At 46.1% G+C, this 22,532-nt stretch overlaps 1 protein-coding gene across 9 annotated transcripts in view; it reads left to right on the top strand.

The window, feature by feature from the left end:
* Positions 1-22,532, top strand: part of LOC144943498 (5'-AMP-activated protein kinase subunit gamma-2-like) — a 142,363-nt gene that overhangs the window by 77,616 nt on the left and 42,215 nt on the right. For 2 of the 9 annotated variants that reach the window (XM_078871002.1, XM_078871001.1), the window contains exon 1: positions 22,183-22,406. The exons of 5 other annotated variants lie outside the window; for them this stretch is intronic. In XM_078871002.1, the coding sequence (XP_078727128.1) occupies positions 22,320-22,406 (87 nt within the window). In that variant the 5' untranslated portion in view covers positions 22,183-22,319. Of the gene's footprint in view, positions 1-21,029; positions 21,388-21,655; positions 21,706-22,182; positions 22,407-22,532 lie in introns of those variants that run through there. 2 more of the 9 variants (XM_078871004.1, XM_078871003.1) reach the window with 2 other exon arrangements.

The raw sequence follows: 22,532 nt of genomic DNA, 5'->3' as shown, positions 1-22,532 counted from the left end.
GAAGTCAAAAGTGGTGTTACTATGAATTGACCTGCCCCTTCCATAGTAATATGGAAATAATGAAATAATGAATTTTTACCACTGGATCAGGGCTCTATACAGGAGATGAACACTGCCCAAATGCTCATTTGAGCAGATATTGCTTTGACTTTTTGACCCGACCCTGTAAAACACATGAATTGGTGATGCTGCATTGGCAGTGGTGCACAATCAACGAATAAATAATAAACATTCCTGGGCCCAGTTATCTAAAGAAACAGAAGGACCAAAGGGTCTTGCAAATGCATTAACTTCCTGAACCTCTTTTAAAGACAATTTACACTGCAAATATTGATCCTCTACACGTTACTGGTACATTATGTTTACAAAGTGTAGCGATCTTAATTAATTGAAAACAAACGCTATCAATCGTGGTGGTTTGTTGTGCAGTAATTTGTGATTGGAATTAAACCACGGCCAATTACTACGCGGCATTGAACGTGGCCTAATGACAGAATCTGGCTGGCCAGATTCAAGCTCAAGATCTCCGCAGTGTTGGTTCATTCCTCAATGAATACCTAACTCAAACAATGTATGAAGCTGTAACTCTCCCCACTTGGTAGTGTGTATCTTAACCGCAATGTCACCCCCTACATTGGCCTCAAACTTTCATCATAAGTGTGGTCAACCGCAGCCTCGTAGCAAAACATGCTGATTGCACAACTTAAAATTATATTATTTCAAAACGTTCCATTAATCAACGATGATGTCACGTATTTTTTTTTACAGCAATTAGGGTCATACTAGACACCGCGGTGGAATTACTCACCTCTACATTACTGATCACCATGGTAAAAAGAGGTAATGCATAAATACATTCACGTTTATATTTGAAGCTTTTGTGACTGCAAGGATTCATATTCTTAGGTTTTTCGGTAAAGTCACGTAGGTAAAAAATTAAAATGAATGAAAGTAAAATAAAAAATAAAATAAAAATCCACCTGAAGACGGAAGCTTGTGTTGCCTCCGAAACGTCGTGATTTTTATTTTATTTTTATTTTACTTTTATTAATTTAAATTTTTTACCTACGTGACTTTACCGAAAAAAACCTAAGAATACATTCACGTTTGTGTGAAAAGATGGATTGTCACTATTGCACTGTAGGGATACTGTGACACTATCGCGGATGGAGGACATAGCCCCGATTGGGTGTCTCTTGTTTGATCTCATGGCGCGTGCCATGTGAAATTTGTTCTTGTGGAAATAGTATTACGTTAATCGAAAAGTGCCCCTAACCTGTCAATTGCGTTAAAGCTAAATGTCATGAACCGAACGTTTATAACTTGAGGAATACCGATGGTAATTCAACACCGATGAAAACCTCACAGTGTTCGAAGGATCTGGCTTGGGATGTTTGGAAGTGGCCAATAACGTTTTACATTTTCAATGTTGGAGAAAACTATCGTGTCCAGGAAGAAGGCAGAGAGGATGAATTTCAGTCTGGGCTGCATTTGTAGGCGTTTAACCCCCTACCTTCTGTTCTGCCTCCCACAGGCATTGTTGTTGTTTAATTTTGTAAGTGGATACGTCGCTCATATGATGGCTCAATCTCTACGTGATCCACAAACCCCGCTTCCCTTCACCACACACGACGTTGTCTGAGCACGTGCTCACGAGGTGTCAATCACAATGGCAATTCTTTTGGAAGCAACAATGTTTCCAGGAATTCTGTATTGAATTTCCCCCCAAATAAAAAAAAATCCTGCAAAGAAGTACTGTATTTTTGTGCTATAAATGTCCAAATGATGGGCCACTTCGTTGAGCTATTATTTGTGGCCAGGTCGCTTCTGAAAAATAAGTCAATACCTCAGCGGGTTTTGCTTGCTAGGATGAGGATGGTTTAAATTTATGTGTATGTATTCTATGGTTCTTTCGGTAAAGTCACGTAGATGGAAAAAATAATAACAATCAAATAATAAAAATGAAAATAAAGTGAATAAAAAATATATATATCACGACATTTCGATCACAATACAAGCGGTTGTGTTGCCATCGAAACGTCGTGATATTTTTTATTATTTTTTATTAACTTTATTTTCATTTTTTTTTTCTATCTACGTGACTTTACCAAAAGAACCATAAAATATGAATTCCTGCAGTCACGAAAGTTTCAAGTCAAAATCTATTTGTATGTGTTTGGGTTATTCGTTTACATTGTACGTTGCACTGCTATCATGTTTTTGAACTGTTTGTTGTTGTAACGTTCCTACCCGCTCATCGGATTCCTCCAGTATAACTAAATATTCAGATTCTGAAATGCTGCATGCAGCAAGTTTGCTTGTGTCCCAGCAGCAAATGCACGACTGCTTTGCAGATAATTTTAAGTTTTCGCTGATTGCGCTCCACGGCTCTCTGATGCGTTTTCTGGTTGTACCACTGCGTCGTCGTTCACCACGATGTCCGACGTTCCGCTCCACGTGCTGGGAGCCTCTTCAGGGAACTGAATGCATTGCGTTATCTGCCACCCATGTGTTGCCTGTTCCCTGCACCCTGTGGTGGTCATAAGGTTTTTTTATATTCCTTGGACTTTGTACTCTCACCATGGCTGACCACACACACCCAAATACAGTACCGGAGTGCTCAAGTTTGTTGGCGTGGCTTTTTGCAATGAGCTTTAATGGGATTTTAAAACGGCTGGAAACCTGACCCAGCCAGCTGCTACAATGTGGAGCAACTTCATTTAATCGCCACCCTCATTTTAATAAACCTCTTACCGGGCGCTAAGCATCCAGGCAGGATCTTTAAGAGTTTACAGGTTAAAGGTCAATTTAGCGTCAAATGAACATCGTTTTCAAAAACAGTCAAGAACCAATAGCCTTCGTTATACACCACAGTTGTCAATTCTTATAGATACTCCACTGGTTTCAATGACCCTCTTTAATTTTATTTCCGCTCAACAGGTGATTGAATATTGTGAAAGGCTTCAGGAAGTATTGAGGTTTAATAAAGGGGCGGAGAGGCGGAGAGTCTCAGTCGTCTCGGTAAGATAGGGTAGTGGGTGAAATTAGTCTGTTGACAAAAAACCATTGAGCGTCCTCATCATATGACTGACTGAGATGTGATGAGCAGATACGAGGCAAATGGATTGGTACTACAAATGTGACGTCAACTTTTGGGACCATTCTCTGGCTTTCTGACTTTACGACACCATACTCTTATTTTTTTCGGTAAAGTCACGTAGGTAAAAAAATGAAATTAAAATTAATAAAAATAAAATAAAAATCACGACGTTTCAGAGGCAACACAAGTCTCCGTCATCAGGTGGGACCGTCACAGCCAGATTTGCTGTATCACTTGAGTGATGAGTGATACAGCAAATCTGGCTGTGACCGTCCCACCTGATGACGGAGACTTGCGTTGCCTCCGAAACGTCGTGATTTTTATTTTTATTATTATTTTATTTTTATTACTTTTAATTTCATTTTTTTTACCTACGTGACTTTACCGAAAAAACTAAAAGTATGAATCCTTGCAGTCACGAAAGCTTCAAATCTAGAATTTACTACACCACTTGCTGTTCGAGTTCCGAATGGAGATTCCTTTTTCTCTCGACACACGCCGTTGATAGCAAAGTAGAAACGCTGCATTGGCATTACGGTTGTTCAGATAGTTTTGTTTTTGCATTATGAATTGCTTGCATTGGAGTAAACCGGTAAAAACAGGGTTATCAGTTTGCTGCACATACAGAAATGTCAAGAATTACATAATACAATTCTTTACGGGCGCTGTAGTGGTGTAATGGGTAGCAAGCTGGCCTTGCAATCTTGAGGTTACTGGCTTCTATCTTTTCGCATGACAGTTGAAACAATGGTGCAAGTTTCTGAAATCCCCGTCACCTCCATCTACCCAGTGGTGTGAATGGGTGCTACCGCAGGTAGTCAGTCCACGTGTCGTGTGTGGTGGGATAAAGTGGGGGGACGTCCACCTCTTTCTTCCAAAATGCCTGGTCACCATGGAAAAGAAATCAAAATTCACGGTCCCTCTAGGGGCACCGCAGTGGCGAGATGTTATCTCCCTCACCTGGTATGCAGTAGGTCGTGGGTTTGATCCCAACCCTGACGCCTGTATATTTGGAGTTTGCGTGTTCTCCCCGTGGTCGGGTGGATTTTTCTCTGGGTCCTCCGGATTTTCCCTCCACATTTAAAAACCTGCGTTTTAGAGTATTTGGCTACGATAAAAAAAAAAACACCCACGCGATAAGCCACTTCATTGATCTATCGTTTGTGGTCAGGTCACTTCTGAAAAAGAACTATATATATCTCAGTGGGCCTTACCTGGTAAAATAAAAAATATATACTAAAATAGTGGAGGCCTTTCTGCCCAGCGGTGGCATGAGCAAGGAGTTGAACGACTACCACAACGGTTTACTTTGAGTTGAGAAACGATGGTAAATTTACCACGCAGCCACTTAGGCCTGCTGCTGACCAACCAAAATCGCACGTGCCAAGGGGGTTCAGACGATTCCACTGGAATAGATTATCCGTTCCTGACGTTCAGCATCAGTAATTGATTCTGAAAGCGATTTTTATCGGTTTGCTGATGGGCCGTTTTTGAATCCTAATTGGGGAGGGAGATCAAACACCGAGGGTCTGATACATACATATTCACGGGTGGCTGAAACTTGGTTTCGAACGCAGGATCACAGCCTCGTTATCGGCTCATTGCTCTGACACGGCCATTATGAACCTCCGCCACAGCCACCAGAGCGCGTCTGCGTGTTTGGTTAATGTTTGGCCGTGGAAGACGCATTAAGCTTGTGCAAAATGCTGCTCCCGGCTAAGACGACGAGGATTGCAAGCTCGTACCGGCTATACCAGCCCAAGAACGGGTCACCGTTGAATTTTAACTTTATTTTTTTAGTTTTAATGCTTTTGCTGCATGTGAATTGTTCAACTTTGTATAATTGCGTTGGCAAAAAGCCCGTGCCTGGGATGGGAAAGCTCGGGTGTAGGGGAAATGCAGTGGTTGATGAGGTGATGGCCAGGTTATTCTCGGAGCTCACAATGCTGGTTTCAGGGCGGCGAGCCAACGCCATTGTGGTCCCGCGTTTGAATTCGAGTTTCTGGCACCTGTGATAAAACCGTGAATATAAACTGACCGCCGTCGTCATTTAGTGGGTTTTCATTAAGAGGGAAGTGAACTTTTGCGATTTGAAATCTCCCACTATTTATTCGCAAAAGTTTTAAAAACTGACCGGTTTCCAACAATCATTTTTGGACTCTTTTAACAACCCACTGACATCCATGTGCTGTGAATTACACATTGCTTTTTCAGTGTTTCCTTGATTAGAAGTGTCTGCAATGGGATAGAATTATTCTTTGAACTTAATCACTGCATCCTAAATGTATTGACAAAATAACAGCTGTATCAATATGTTATCCCATATGGTGAGTATGGCATATGAAGGTTTACTCGGCCTCAAAAGAGTACCTGGTTCCGGTGTGTGTAAACATCGCCACTCGGGAGACAAAAGCTGTTGGGAATGGTGCTGGCCACCCGCCCCCTCGTGTGCCTTGCTGGCTTTCATAGATGCTCGCTAACAGCACTTGCCCCAACAGTCTGTTACAGGCTAGATGGGGATCTGTCTTTCTTTTCTAAGGGCGCATACATTTTATGCATCCTATTTTCTAAGCAATTATTAATTGAACAAATTGCAGGGCAAATATTGTAATCATAAACCCAATGATTAATACATGACTGCCTTACAACGCTTATACAAACTAAGCTCATGTTTTCAGGAAGATCTATGTGTGCAGACGACTGTGCCACCGCTCCCCCTTACAGCAACAATATAACAACAACAATAGACACCATTCACCGCTAAATGACAGTAATGTCACCACAGTGCCTGTGCCAGGCTAGGTGCACGCGCAGTATCAGAGGATCGGTGACAGGTGGTTACACAGACAGAGAAAAAAAGTTAACTAATCCTTCCACTTAAAGCTTTCGTGACTGCAGGGATTCATATTGTTGGTTCTTTCGGTAAAGTCACGTAGAAGGGAAATAATAAAATAATATAAATATAAAACAATAGAAATTCTCACGACAGCAAGAACATTTTCTTGCCGTGGTTTTCACACCTGATGATGATTGCTTGTATTGTAGTCGAAACGTCGTGAGCATTTTTATTGTTTTATATTCATATTATTTTATTATTTCCCTTCTACGTGACTTTACCGAAAGAACCAAGAATATAATTCTTCCACCTTAAAAATATATAAAACTACCCCCCAAACAGACGTACACGGACACACACACACACAAGACGAATTGACTGACCATTCCAAGGTGGGATCCTTATGCATGCAATTCTCGAAACTCCGGTAAAAGCTTTCCTTGCTCAAGCAAAGAGCTTAACCAGCACTTTTAATATTTTGTCACGCTGCTGAACAACGCCGGATCTAACTGGGGCTATGACAGCAGCCCTCGCCCACCCCTTTTGCGTATGCGGCCGTGGTGGTTTTCCATGACCCCGTGTCTCGCAGCTGAGCCGGGTCACGTCGCCTAGAGCCAGTTCCCTTCGTTGCTTTTGGGGGCTCGGGTGTTGGCCGATGTCTTAGCAATGCACGGTTGAGGATGTGAGGTGCCCCCCCCCTTCCTCGCCTCCTGTTACAGAAACGCAGTGACATGTCGATCACTATGTAGAGCAAGAGGATCTAACTAGGAATGCAGGCAGGAATCCAGCAAGCAAAACTTTTTTAAAACTTTCTAATAAAGTATGACATTACTGTTGAATATTTAATATGCTGGTTGAGAGAAAAGGCCAGCTTTAAATGTGAAACCTTGACTGCAATTGAAATTATTTATAGATAACTCAGGACTCTGTTTGATTCTGTAGTGTATTTCATATGGGAAGGCTTATCCTGGCTTAGGGGTCGGCACGGTTTGAACCGACTCAAACTGGTTTCAAATTGAGCAATCCAAACCAAACCAGCGACGACTGAACCAAACCAAACCAAAACCAAACCAAACTAAGCTAAACCAAACCTCTTAAGTTGGCTTGAACCAAACTAGTTTGAGCCGGTTCCACCCTGTCCGAGCCAAACCGAGTCGGTTTTCGTAGCCCCAAACCAAACCGAACCAGTTCAAACAGAGCCAAACCAAACCGATTTGGTTCGGTTCAAACCGCGGTTTGGTGGTTTGAGCCAAACCGTGCCGACCCCTATCCTGGCTCCAAACCACCAGTGGAGCTGACTAGTAGGCGACACTTGTTTACAATTGTAAAATACAATGCAGATTTAAATGGTGTCTAAATACAACGGCAGCTCATGGTGCTGAAAAAAAACGGTGTGACATGTGCATCACTTGGGCAGTAATAGATACATATATGTATGTATGTTGCACTTTTTTCGCATCGTACATAGCCAACCGTGCTAATCGGAGGTGCGTGGGAAGAACAACACATCATGCACAAAAATCAGTTCTAAAGAAATTAATTTTCAATCTAGGTCGAAAAGTGCATAGCTCCAGTGGCTTCCGAAAATCGGAAGAGCATTCCAGACGGCCACAGAAGCACATGTGAAAGCACGCGATACAGTGGCCGTCTTTGTTCAATGTATTAGGTGTATAGTCCAGAGAAGACATGGTCATTCATAGACAGAAGAGAACTGAGACAGGGAGTTGACAGCATTATGGCTGGGGGGGGGCGGGGTTAGGGGGGGATTCCATATTGCAAGAGCAGCAGAGGAGAAGAATCGATCTCCCATGGGGTAGAGGTTAGTGTGGGGGCAGTGGGGGGGAGGGTCAACAGGAGACCTTGACTGCTGGATCAGAGAGAATGTGAAGGAGAGTAAAGGGAGATGAGAGGGGGGGGGGGCATTCTTTCTTCTGGTATTGCCATTAACGCCACCTTTATAAGAAGTAGTATGCAAACACATTGGGCATTGGCCTTTCCGCAGAACGGATGTAATCTTGCCTGCAGTGTCTCCGTGGTGTCCAAGCACCAGATTGTAAATAACATTTCCAAATAAAATGAAAATATTCCGCTTGTATTTTTCTCCGTTTTATAAACACATTCCCCGTGCGAGTCACTTCTTCAATAGAGCTCTCTTTACCCAACACTCGATGATCATCCGCTGTACTCTATACAAATGTTTTCCACCCGTGGAGCTAAGGTAGGTACAGTCATACCTCGGTATACGACCGCTTTGGAATACGTCGAATTTGGTATACGTCGTGTTTTGACGAGAAAAAAATGTCTTGTGATACGACGTCTTGCTTGGGATACGACGCGCTTGCTAGAACTTGTATGGGTCGGGATGAGTCACCACGTACCCGCGTATATCCCGTTCACGACTGTCTCCTCCTCCTCCCCTTCCTCACCACCATCCTCGTAGGCTATCAACTCCTCTCAGCAAGTTAAAGTGACGTAAAATTTTAATTTTCTTTCAATTAATTTGTGCATTTATTTTAATTAATGTATGCATTTTAGTAATAAGTAGTGTCTAAATTAATTTATACAACCCCATTAATGTATAATATTCCATATAAAATATAATTTCTTATACTCTGGAAGGGATTATTTCCTTTCCCTTTATTTCTTATGGGAAAAAATAGTTTGGTATACGTCATTTTCGGTATAAGTCCTACCTTCTGGAACGAATTAACGATGTATACCGAAGTTCCACTGTATTTAGTTTGTTGTCCTGTGCCCCCCCCCTCGCACCTCCGATTTAGCACGGTTGGCTACGTACGGTGCGAAAGAAGTTCAACATACACACATACAGGTGGGGCAATGTATGCGAAAACATAAAAACACGTGGTTGAAACCCACACGTCCAAGGGTATGCTCACGCTCAAAAATACATACGCCTGGGTCGACAGCCTACTTGGTGTACTGCCATCGACTGTGTCGTAGCCCGGCGGGCAGGTGTCTACTGCACAAGGTCTCCTCCGTACGATCAACCCCCACGTTATTAAGGGTCCTAGGCATCGCTATCAGCATTTGGTCACCTCGTTAAATGAATGGCATTGCGGCTTTTTCGCGGCATGGTCACCATTTAGCCAAACAATGTGCCGGTCTGTACATTGTTTACGAACGTGAACAGCTCTCTTGCCATTCCACTGCTGGGTGAGGGCCTCCCTCATCACCATGCGGGTTGTTTGGGGTTATTTGAAGGTGGAAAGTATCGGGGTGGCAGGGCGCCGAAATGGTAACACTCGTGCCTCATAGCAGGAACAGCCTGGGTTTGATTCCAGACTCTGGGCACACTTTCTGCGTGGCGTTTGTATGTTCTCCTGTTCTGCACGGGCGTCCTCTCGGTTTGCCGGTTTCATGCCATAGCTAAAAAACACACACACACACACAATGCAACCGGTATTGGCCACAACACCCCAATGCTGAAGAATTACCTGAAAATTACTGGACTGGGGATTACATCTTCAGCCTATTGGTTCACCCTCTTTCAAGATATCTGGCCAGCCAACAATAGCCTCTCAAGAGCTGCCCTCTAGAGCTCCCTGTTGTGGAGGCCCTTCGGCAAGCAGTGGTGCCAGCAGGTAATTGAAGGGCTGCACCTGTACTCCCACCTATATTAACAACAACATTGCCTGAATTTCGATTTAAAGCTTTCGTGACTGCAAGGATTCATCTTCTTGGTTCTTTCGGTAAAGTCACGTAGAATGGAAATAATAAAATAATAAAAATAAAACATAATAAAATAATTCTCACGACGTTTCAGCCACAACGCAAGCAGCCGTCCTCAGGTGGAGAACAGGTCTGTCGAGAAGACATTCAGACTCTGTCTTCTCGACAGACCTGTTCTCCACCTGAGGACGGCTGCTTGCGTTGTGGCCAAAACGTCGTGAGAATTATTTTATTATGTTGAATTTTTTATTATTTTATTATTTCCATTCTACGTGACTTTATCGAAAGAACCAAGAAGAACATTGCCTGATTTAAGTTAATGTGAGAGGCGGGCAGTGAAGACATTATTTTGAAGTTGTGGTTTACACGAGGCTCAGATGGGATCGAGGGATTTTAAAGATAACGACGCATCGCGTCCAAAAGCATCCTGATGGGTTCTCTTGTTCCAGTGATTAAAAACAAAAAATATTCATGACCTAGCAAGGCCGTTTGCCAATTACCACATCTTATCATTGGCTCGAGAATCCTACCGATCCATTGCCTTTTGCATTTGGTGCGAGTTGGGTGCGGCTCAGTGAGCAGCCACTACACCCACACCACGGCACGGGGCTGCATTTGTAATTGTCCCTTGAAATTAATCGGCGCGTGCCTCCAGATCGATTTTAAATTATCGCTCGGCAGGTTCGAGGTCCGTGAATGCGTCGAGAATCACGCACGGGGGGAGGGGGGGGTGAAAAAAAATCGCTTTTACATGAATGGTACAGCACTACAGCTCGCGTGAAAATGAACGCACGCAAATAAGGGGCCGTCCATAAATGACGTCACGCACCTAGGGGGGGGGGGGGTCATTTGTGACCATGTGTGACAATGTGTGACGAGGGGGGGGGGGGGGTTTGAGAAATGTGACGTCACATCAAAATGCGCAACTTTAAATAAATATAAACAGGTTCTACTTAATTAAATATACTTTTTATTAATGTTTTCTCCTACAGCATCAGAGTACAGCGCCAAATGACAATAGTTTAAAGCGATTTGAAGCATGTTTTATTTTTTTGGGGGGGGGTGGGGCAGAGCTTTGTGACATCATATTTGAGGGGGGGGTCTGACTTTTTGTGATGCCGTGTGACTAGGGGGGGGGGTCAAAAATAGTAAAAAATCGCGTGACGTCATTTATGGACGGTCCCCAACTGTAAGAATGAACACAGCATTGCTGCGTAGGGCTTCTGCAGTTGTTGCCGTACACCTCGCCGATGCGTCTTCAGTGCTGTACCGCGTGTTTTGCTACGCGTGGTGTCTTGACGTTCTGCTTGCATGTGTTGGGAGCTTTTTCAGCAGCCGAATGTACAAGTGTAAGTAAATTCGGTTCTGAATTATAATTATTAACACGCGGCGCAAGCCCGAAAATAATTCTGAGATAAATACGGTAAAATAATAAAAAATAAAACATAATAAAATACAAATTCTCTCTCTGGCCGAAACGTCGTGAGAGAATTGCATTTTATTATGTTTTATTTGTATTATTTTATTATTTCCCTTCTACGTGACTTTACCGAAAGAACCAAGAAGATGAATCCCTGCAGTCACGAAAGCTTTAGATCGAAAAATAAATACGGTACTCATTGGTACGCTGTGCTCGCATCAGGACATCTGCGCGTTTAAGCAGGCATAATGGCAAGCTTCGTGTTCATGTCAGGCCAGGCCGAATAAATCGAGCTGTTGCCCGATGACTCCACGCGCTCTCTCGCTCGCTCGCTCGTTCGCATGCTGTGAGCGCGCCTGCTCCTCGGAGGGAGAGGGCCGACAACCCCGGACCCCCGGCGACTCCCACCAGCGAGAGCCGTACGTGCTCACTGCTGCCACCGTGGAAACAAATAAAAAATACAAAAATTCGATTTAAAGCTTTCGTGACTGCAGGGATTCATCTTCTTGGTTTTTTCGGTAAAGTCACATAGAAGGGAAGTAATAAAATAATAAAAATAAAACATAATAAAATAATTCTCACGACGTTTCGGCCACAACGCAAGCAGCCATATATATACGCTTCGAAGCCTGGTGGTGTTCATTCAGACGCTGTCTTTCCGACAGACCTGTTCTTCACCTGAGGACGGCTGCTTGCGTTGTGGCCGAAACGTCGTCAGAATTATTTTATCATGTTTTATTTTTATTATTTTATTATTTCCCTTTTACGTGACTTTACCGAAAGAACCAAGAAGATGAAACAGAATTAAATTAAAGGCAGCCAGGCTGCGCGGGCCGCCTGAGGACGTTTGTCCCTCTCGTCGAACGGCGCGGTGACGCTGCGTAGAAGTCTGAAGGCGGTTTCCTAGTGTACGGTTATCTTCGTTTGGTGGAAATTCTACATTTCCATGGAAGGCGGCACCCGGGGCCGCTCCTTGTGACCGTGATGTTTTTTGTCCACCTGTCAAAGTCTCCCAGAGTCTCAAAAAGTGTTTTGAGTTTTTTTCTTGTGGAGCTTTGAAGTGGGTCCCGCTTGGTTCGTTTTTTTTATCATCAAAGTTCTGATTGAGTACAGTGTGTTTTGTGTGTGTGTGTAAGGAAACCAGAGTTTCCAAAGACAAAACTGCACATATATTCACTCAGAATGCACCCAATCTCATTGCTACTTGGAAGCTTAAACATGCTTGTGCCTGTATAGTACAGTACTTGGATAATCACCATGCACACGAGGTTATCATAAAAGCATCTACAGGGCTGTGACATTTGTTGGTCAGCAGATGAGCACAGCGAAACAAATCCATTGTTGTACCATGCTTCAATGCTCCCACGTCTATGCTACCTCCCTGCATGCACCCAGAATCAGAATGACAATATTTTATTCATACTGGAGGAATCCGATGAGCCGTAAAGATCTTTTCACAGATGTCCAGTAAACTAGCCCCCCCCACCTTCCCTCGCAATGACCAGCCCATGCAACAGTGTGGGATGGTCTGTGCAGAGATTGAATTGGATGGCGCAGGAGGAAAAGGATAATACGGTCTGAGCACCCCGCGAGCCGCTCGGAGTTCAAATCAGGGCAGCCGTTCGTGATGAAATTAGCAGAGGTGGGACAAAGTCATTGTTATGCAAGTCCAAGTCGAGTCGCAAGTCATCAAATTCATGACTCGAGTCTGACTCGAGTCCAAGTCACATGACTCGAGTCCACATCTCATAGGTGGGACAAAGTCATTGTTATGCAAGTCCAAGTCGAGTCGCAAGTCATCAAATTCATGACTCGAGTCTGACTCGAGTCCAAGTCACATGACTCGAGTCCACACCTCTGGAAATTAGGTGTTCGCCACATGGCAATGAAACTCAACGTTTGTCGTACATGTAGCTAGAATATTGCACATTTAAGCAAACGATAAGATTTAAAATTGCTGGTGTAATGTTTTTGTTGTTACAGGCATTGGCCATCAATAGGTATATAACGAATCTAATTCTCTAGTCGGTTTTTTTCTGGCATCCCAGTTCAGGAGGCAGGAATTAATTTTGTACCTGCAGCTGGTACACGTATAACATTGAACTTCATTACAGCTTCGTAATGACAAGCCGCAGTAGTGCGATTGTGGCCATGCAACCCAAACTATGGACCGCATAATACACCCACTGTATTCATAATAAACGTTTTTGGGCCAGATCGCGTTATTTAAAAATGTGTCGTAACCCTCCACCACCCGACACGGCCAATCAGCAAAAAAGTGTCACGTTGACAAAAGACAAATAGTTCACTACTTTAGCCCACCGGTGTGTTGAAGCATGAAACCACAACATTTACAATTTTTGAGTACGACGTTTCGCTGGTAATTGCATCCAGCATCATCGGCCAATTCGCCAGAATGGAGAGGCTCTGCTCTTGCTCCCGGTCTTAAATATGAATAATATTGGTCGCGAAAGCCTACGTGTTAAACAAACCCACTGTAGTATGCGTTCCTTCAACAGAGGAGGAGGAATAATCGCAAAACTTCACCAACTCTCTCTTGAAGCCCTCTCTGGTCGCGGCTAGCAGACCTTAACATTGGCATTTACCTCCTGAACACATTGCCCATCATACGCAACAATAGAAACAACAGTACACGTACACTGCACAGCTTTAATAGCCCGAGTGATGAATAAGATACCTGTCTGGGCTTGGTCACGTGGTGAAAACGTGGTAACCCTCAGGTGTCTGAAGCTCATGCTAAAGAGTGCTCTCTTATCGTCTGCCCAAGCAAGCGTGAGCCCTTGAGCCCCGTGAATAGTTGTTGCCGGGATTTATAGATTTGTGAGATTTATGGAGCCGTGTCCAAACGGTGATTTCCTCATCCCAGGCAATGTGGAAAGAGAGGCAGTGCCATGTTCCTAGAAAATTAAAGTGCATCTATTCCATGAGAATAACGTGCGAGCACACGCGCATACTAAAATAAGTACATTCAGCTGTATAGAAACGCAAGACAAAGATCCCCCGTATAGCCTGAGCAGACTGTTGGGGTAAGTGCTGTGAGCGCGCACCTAAGAAGGCCGGCACGGCACACGAGGGGGTGGGTGACGAACACCAAGCCCGGCCGCCTTTGTCTCCCCGGTAGCGATGTTTATGCACCGCACCAGGTACTCGCTTGAGCCTGACTCGACCGAGTAGCTCAGAACCGATTCAGAGTATTTATTATTGGTGTCGGCCACGTGCAGGAACCGAACTCGGGTCACCGGGTCTGTAGCTCAGTCCACTAACCGCTGCACTACTGCTCCCCGTGGAAGCACACTCAGAAACGGCTGTGAATAAACAACAACCGCTGCCATTTGTCACTAAGAGAGCCCCCACGTGAACTGTCAAAGGCTTGCACACATACATACACACCCACATACAGCACTGCACAAACGCATGCACTGTTAGTTATCACATGCACAAAGATCAACATCCCCCGTATAGAATTAAAGACTGTAGGGGCAAGTGCTGTTCGTGAGAACCTATTAAGGCAGGCAAGGCATACTGGGAAGATCTCGTGTAGCCAAACCATGCCCGGCTGCATCGGCTACTCATTTCAGGCTGTCCGGACTAAATCACCAGTTGAGAAATCACTGATGAAGAAGTGTTATCCGTGACCGGGAGTAGAACTTAGGTCGCCAGGCACATATCGTGGTTCTCTCACCTCTTCCCTCAATTCCATGTACACACACACCTCAGTATACAGTACAAACATCCCTTTCCAAACATTGTTCTTACACAGGAGCATATACGCACATGCTAAAGCCAACACACGTTCCATTGTAGACACAGCTGTGTGCTGTGCAAGTCGAAGCGATTTCCTGCTCAATAAGCACAGAGGTGTGCTGCTCTGCTCTTCTCTTCACAGCCGTGAGCCAGTGGTGGAAGTTCCACGTTCCTATGGTGGGGGCGAGTCTATCCAAAGGACAACCATTGTTGACTCCCCCACCATGCTTTACTCATTTTATTAACCCCCGGAAGGATAATTGGCTGAGTCAGCTCTCCCAACCAGGATTTGAACTCGCAACCTTGTGATTGCGAGCCACACACTCTCCACTCTGAGCCAGTTGGCTGATATGCATACATGCTGATACTAACACCTGCGCGCACACAGCTGATTTGATGCATTATGCTGTACATCCACATTGTATTTGATTTACATTACGAACAAACGCCTCGATAAATATGCATATACACGTACACACGACCGATGCAACTTGATACACGCGTGACTTTGCAAACACGTGTACACACACGCACGCGCAGGCTGTCCACGAAAGTGCACGTGAACCTCGGCACACACAAACACGAACTCTCAATGCACACACGTATGCACATTCGCTAACGTCACATTGTGATGATGAATGCAATGGGGTCACAGATGTACAATACCGGGGCTGAGTAAGCACACGGGTCTTGTGTGTGTGTGTGTTTGTGCTGAGAGTGCATTCTGTGTGTGTGCTGTGTGTGCACTGCGTGTGCTATGTATGTACTTTTGCAAGCGTGCGTGCGTGTGTCTTTGCAGTGGCACACGCAATTGCGTAGCGACATAGCCACATTGTGCTACCAATCCGGCGACCTAAGTTCGACTCCCGTGGCGATTTGAGGTCTGAACTGCACCTGGTCAACTAGTCCTTAAATGAGTACCTGGTGCAGTGTGCAGACATCAGCACTGGGGAGACAAAGGTGGCTGGGCATCGTTCTGGCCACCCCACCTCCTCGTGTACCATGCCAGCCTTGATAGATCCTCACAACCAGCACTTGCCCCAACAGTCTGTCAATACTAAATGGCACGTTTGTCTTTTTGTGTTCGTTAATAAAAACGCGCGTGTGTGTGTGTGTGCGTTACCAAAGTATAGAGGAAGTAAAATAGATGGATGTAATCGATCACACTGCATACCAATGCCAACAACATCATATTAGTTGCGCTTGTCCGGTGAATACATTGCTTTTCAGACAGATTTGGTGGATCACTCGGCTTAGGGATGCTAGAGGGTTTGTGTGCGTGTTGAATTGGGCAGGATTCCCCTCCTACAGAGCAGCGGTGCCTGTGGAATTGAGTGCGGTAAATGTGTCTGTTTGTGTGCCATTTTTATTTTTCTCCTTTAGTGTACGTGGGTTTGCTTCGGGCAATACCATCGCTTGTCACAGCAAGGCATTTGTCAAATCATGAACTGGCAAGGACCTCCTCAGAGTGGGTCTTCATGCCCGGAAAGGCTTTCCAGGAGAAGTTATTAAAGTGTTAAAACAGATTCATGTCCAGGCAAGCATTGGTGAAATACTGTATTCACATTGGTGACCGTTAGTCAGAGGTGGATATTCCACATTCCAATAGCAGTTGAAGTCTCTCCATAAGATATCCACAGTGCCACAGGGTGGTATGCAGAATCATCATCTTTGAAGCTCTTTTTCACAGATTTCCAGTAGGGGCGTTGTCAGCAAGTTACATGCGGGCACGAGTTGACCCCTACCAGGTTTTTGATCTATTAACGTTATGATTGTGAGACTAGCTCTGCCTGAAGTGCCCCCTGATTCTCCAATATAGTAATAATAATACATAGACCTTTGTAAATTCACTGCTGGATGAAGGCCTTACAAAGCCATGTCGGTCAGGGGGTTGTTTGGCCATACTTAACCAACAGTGGGCAGTGGTCCCAGAATCGGGTTTAGATATTCGCCACATGGCCTGGAATCTAATTGATGCCACAGCGGGTTTAGCACTGCGCCACTAACTGCCCCAGCTCCACCCTATGAAAGATATATAATTTGTAGGTCTTGTGGCATTAACCAAGTGGGAGTTGTCTGAAACCAAGGGTCTCCATTGTCAGGGACGACGTGGGAAACAAACGCGTCAATCGCACAGGAAAAAAAGAGCGGAACACAAAGGGGAAGCGTGCGTGCACGGTGTTAATATAAACGAACAATACAAACAAGTAAACAATGACATTCCCGATCCTGCCACATATTTGATCACGTATAGTACGGTGCGGTGAAGATAAAGGCCCCTTTCAAGCGACTGCAGGTGGAAAGGCCTCCACTGGAGGGAGCCCTAGAGAAGTCTGCAGATGATCTTTTGGCCTACTCTTCCACCCTGGGCTTGAAAGACACACACGGCGTGCCCGTTCGGGCGAGCTGTGGTGTCACCAGTTGATGCTGCTGTGGGTGGACAGAGGTGTGGGGGGAGGTATAAATATAACTTCATTATAAATGTTTTTTTTATTATCATCAAACATCGCCGCTTTTATAAAGCGCTTTTGTACAAGGTACTCAAGGCGCTGTGCATCACAAACGAAATATAATATATTGTAGAGTGGACTGTGTGTGTATATATATCGAAAACGTACTTCATCGTCGCAGTATCACGTGATGAGATGAACGGGGACATGCTCCTGTGCGCTGGCACTGCGAGCAGATGCTCGTGCGTCCTCACCGGAGAACAGCTCCGGGAGACGATAACCCCGCAGATTCCGCTTCCCGAGTGCACGGAGGAACGCACGCCAACGAGGAAAGGGCACTCAAACACTTTAATTTGTCGGTAGCCTAATTGCCATACTGTATTTCCCACCAAGGTTATGATCGTGAGGTTCACGAGTAGAAATTCTGGTTGTCATTCACTGACACCGTAATTATCGTCAATCCCCTTGTGGTCGGTACAATAAGCACTGCATTGTGAGGTTCCCACCAGATGTTGCAAGGTTTATTGAATTATGGATGAACCTGGCACTGCCATAAAAACGTGGAATGCAGTACACACCACTGATATAATCGTACAAGTGTGTGCGAAGTAATATTCCCGTTACATTCCTGCAACAGAAAGGTAACAGGAATATTACTTTTCTCTGCTCAGTGTCATTAATTCATCTGTGGTTTTCTTGTGGATTACCTGCCTCGTTGGCATAGGAACGTGGAATTTCTACCGCCTCTTGCTTTATTGATGAGTATAACACGAGTGACTTCTTGTATTAATGATCAATGCACTTTGTTGTAAAGCAGACATCAAAGACCCAGTGACATCTTTCACAAGAATAGGCTGCTGTGTACCACCAGTCAAGCTGGGAGATTCCTGCAGGAATCGAATTTGTCATCATCATCGATTATTTTATCTCGCTCCTCCCATGCAGTACATCACATAGTGCCAGTCTAAAGGGTTCTTTGAGATGATTGCTCAGTAAGGGAAATGCTGCAGACAAAATACGATACGGTTCAAAATTCAATGTGGTTACAGAAAAGATACACGAACCAGAAAAATACTAAATTGGAAAGGTAAACTGTGCTTGAGACTTCACTCAATTTTTTTGTCCACTTCATTTGAGTTATCCATACGCCAACTGAAAATAGCGTCATTTTCCTTTAGTCATTGTGAGTACACGAAAAGTATTTCCAGGTTTAGCTGTTCCACAACTTTAGTGTTATTCCGACTCCCACAAGTGTCGTATTACTCTGGAATTGTGATTCTTTAACAGGTGATTTTAATTGTCATTTAGATTTTCTGCTCAGATGAGCATTGACGCAGTGCTTCATCTCCTGGTTACAGCCACAAGCCACTGTGGAAATTTAACTTTCCAATGATGGAGGTGAGTCTGTGTCCCTAAGGACATTGTTGACTTCCCTACAAACTGGTGAATATTTTATCGATCCTGGATAAATGGACTGAGTCAATCCCGATCCAAGATTTGAATTCGCAACCTTCCAATTGCGAGATGAGCCACCTGGCCTTTTCATTATGGATGATTGCCATGTTAAAATATCGGTTCATCTGAATTGTATTTTAACTGAGATTCTGGCTTGACAGATTAGTGTAACTGAATGGGATTCTATTGTGATTCAAGTATCAATCTAGTTAAGTCCAGCTAAGTGTCATAACCCACATTTCTGAACAAAATTCTGTCCAAAAACGCAATTGCGTAATTTAGTCAAGATCCACATGATATGTGGCGCCTTTGGGAGACCTTCATTCAGCAGTAGATTGACCATGGCTGCTGATGATTATCATCTGACCGTGCGCAACTATTGTCTGCCAGGTTCTCACTCAAGAAATAGTGAATCTCTTGTTTCTCCTACCTGGTTAAGTAAAGGACATCGATGAGCCAATCAATATTCATTACGATTTCATAAACCCCTTTTAGACAACTGTAATAAATCTGGGCGTTGCTGCCTCTGCCCTTCTGCAATGCAGCACTGTGCAGGCAGTGAGGGTTGGCGGATCACACAAATGTTGTGAAATTCCCTTCTTGTGCGCGTCGAGGTGCTACAACTCCAGGCTCGCAAGGAGAAGGGAGTGCAACGAATGGGACTGATCGCCATATGTTTCCATCTGTACGGGGATAGAGCGTTGCCCCCTCGCACGCGTGGGGGTTTCTCCCGAGAGCTCCGGTTTCTTCCCACTTGTACAGACACTCATTAAGTGGTTGTACACATCTTAAAATAAAACCCAATACAGACTTACCGAGTCCTACGACACGGTGTGGCTTCTTGCATAAATAAGTTACATACACACGACTATTAGGTAATAAAAAAAAACTAAATGTAGTTTTGTCTATTTGTGTTTCTCCCTTGTAATGGGACGTAGGATGAACGTCACGGGGCGACCAATAAGATCTGAATTGGTCTGTAATAAGGTAGGGCATTGATAAGATTCAAGTTTCATTTATTTGGTAAAGCCCTGTGAGCCATGTGGCTCTTAAGTCGGGTGCAACCAAAACAAACAAAATATATGAACGAAGAACATCTTAAAGCGACGACGCGCAACAGAAACATCCTGAATTTCGATTTAAAGCTTTCGTGACTGCAGGGATTCATATTCTTGGTTCTTTCGGTAAAGTCACGTAGAAGGGAAATAATAAAATAAATACAATTCTCACGACGTTTTGATTGGTTTTCACACCTGATGATGATTGCTTGTGTTGTAATCGAAATGTCGTGAGAATATTATTGTTTAATTAATATTATTTTATTATTTCCCTTCTACGTGACTTTACCGAAAGAACCAAGAATATAGAAACATCCTGGATAAACCTTCCCAATGTTAAATTATCAAAATACGAGGTCATTTTTTAGCGTTAGGAAATTGCCAAACTTATTTTTTTTAATTTATATCTCTTACAGTACCATCTTCAGACAGTCGTCTTGTTTGCGTGTAGGGCGGGGTGGACTTGGTTATTCATTATATTTTATAGGCTGGTCATTCACAGATATCTGCTCGTGTTCTGGGGTGGCCAGCAACACTGCCGGTTTTTTTTGCGTGAAAATGTTGACGCCAGAAAAAACACATGGGCTCCCTCTCCTCTCCCCTCCACCTTGGGCTTCCTTGGCTGGTGGGGGGAGGGTGGCTGGTGGGGGGGGGGGGCTAGTGGGGGGGAGGGAGGCTGGTGGGGGGGAGGCTGGTGGGGGGGAGGCTGGTGGGGGGAGGCTGGTGGGGGGGGGGCTGGGGGGGGGGCTGGTGGGGGAGGCTGGTGGTGGGGGGGAGGCTGGTGGTGGGGGGGAGGCTGGTGTTGGGGGGGAGGCTGGTGGTGGGGGGGAGGCTGGTGGTGGGGGGGAGGCTGGTGGGGGGGGGGGAGGCTGGTGGTGGGGGGGGAGGCTGGTGGTGGGGGGGAGGCTGGTGGGGGGGGGGAGGCTGGTGGTGGGGGGGAGGCTGGTGGTGGGGGGGAGGCTGGTGGTGGGGGGGAGGCTGGTGGTGGGGGGGAGGCTGGTGGTGGGGGGGAGGCTGGTGGTGGGGGGGAAGGCTGGTGGTGGGGGAGGCTGGTGGGGGGGGAGGCTGGTGGGGGGGGGTCTGGTGGGGGGAGACTGGTGGGGGGGTCTGGTGGGGGGGGGGTCTGGTAGGGGGGGGGGGCTGGTGGGGGGAGGCTGGTGGGGGGGTCTGGTGGGGCGGGTCTGGTGGGGGGGGGGGCTGGTGGGGGGGGGGGAGGCTGGTGGGGGAGGCTGTTGTGGGGAGGGGCTGGTGGTGGGGGGGGGAATAGGTCCCTCTCGTGTTTGTAATTGAGTTGGGCAGCGTGGCGGGCAGCCCCTGAGAACGAGGGGTCCTTCACGCGGTGGACGAGAGATGAGAGAGCGTTGATGAAGCGGGGGCGGCAGTAGTAGCAGCAGCAGTAGTAGCAGCATCATCATTAGTAGCAGCATCATCATTAGTAGCAGCAGTAGAATCATCATCAGCAGCAGTAGTAGTAACAACAGCATCAGCAGTAGTAACAGCATCATCATCAGCAGCAGTAGTAACAACAGCAGCATAATCATCAGCAGCAACAGTAGCAGCAGTCGTAACAACAGCATCATCAGCAGCGTCATCAGCAAGCAGAGGCAACATTGGTATGGCAGCACAGACACGCTCGCACACACGGCGACACAAATACAAAGATCCCCCGTGTAGCCTCAGCACACTGTAGAGGGCAAGTGCTGTTAGCGAGCACCTATAAAGGCCGAAACGGCACACGGAGGGGGTGGGTAGCCAGCACCACGCCCGACCGCCTTTGTCTCCCCAGTGGCGATGTTTATACATTGCACTAGGTACTCATTTGAGGCCGAGTCGACCTAGGGGAGGCCCAGCACCGGTTCAGATGATCGTCACCGGCGTTGACCGTGAGCGGGAATCGAACTCGGGTCGCCGGGTTCATGAGCCCGCAGACGGTGACACACGCACACAGACACACACAAACAGACACATACAGATACACACACAGACACACATACGCAGACACAGACACACAAACAGCCACACACATACCAAGGCACGCACAGCCTGTGTACGTCTCGCGTCTTGCATGGAGGGGAGGGAGGAGGAGAGGAGGAGGAGGTGGGGGGGAGGGAGGAGGTGGGGGGGAGGGAGGAGGTGGGGGGAGGAAGGAGGGGGTAGGGATGGAGGAAATAGGAAGGGAGGAGGAAGAGGGAGGGGGGAGGAGGAGGGAGGGAGGAGGAGGGGAGGGAGGAGGTGGGGAGGGAGGAGGTGGGGGGAGGGAGGAAAGGAGGGCGGGGAGGGAGGGGGGAGGGAGGAGGAGAGGGGGGAGGGAGGAAAGAGGGGCGGAGAGGGAGGAGAGGAGGGAGGAGGTGGGGGGGAGGGAAGGAGGAGGGGGTAGGGATGGAGGAAAGATGGGCGGGGAGGGAGGGAGGAGGAGGGGGGTTCCGTGAGAGACAAAAGCAGCGAGGGCGCCGCGGTGGCAGCGTTCGTGACACTTTTTTGACTGCGAGACTGTCGAGAGAGAGAGAGGGACGAGCGGCATTGCCAGGGAAGAAGGAGGAGGTGGATGAGGAAGAGGAGAGAGAGATTGAGAGATACACACGGCCAGGAGAAGACGAGAGGGGATCTACGTTCCTTTGCCGGGAGCTGCGAGGTTTGTGTCTGCTTGAGCGGCTGTGGTGGATTCCGTGGTGGTGGTGGTGGTGTTGGTTTGTCTGTGTGCGTGGTATACGCGTTGGTACACGTGCTGTGTGGATACACTGCGTACGTGTAATGTGTG

Source organism: Lampetra fluviatilis, chromosome 31 (genome assembly GCF_964198595.1).
Source record: "Lampetra fluviatilis chromosome 31, kcLamFluv1.1, whole genome shotgun sequence".
In the NCBI taxonomy this organism is placed as follows: Eukaryota; Metazoa; Chordata; class Hyperoartia; order Petromyzontiformes; family Petromyzontidae; genus Lampetra; species Lampetra fluviatilis.
The sequence above is the reverse complement of the archived record's forward strand: the minus strand, read 5'-3'. Positions and strand labels throughout refer to the sequence as shown.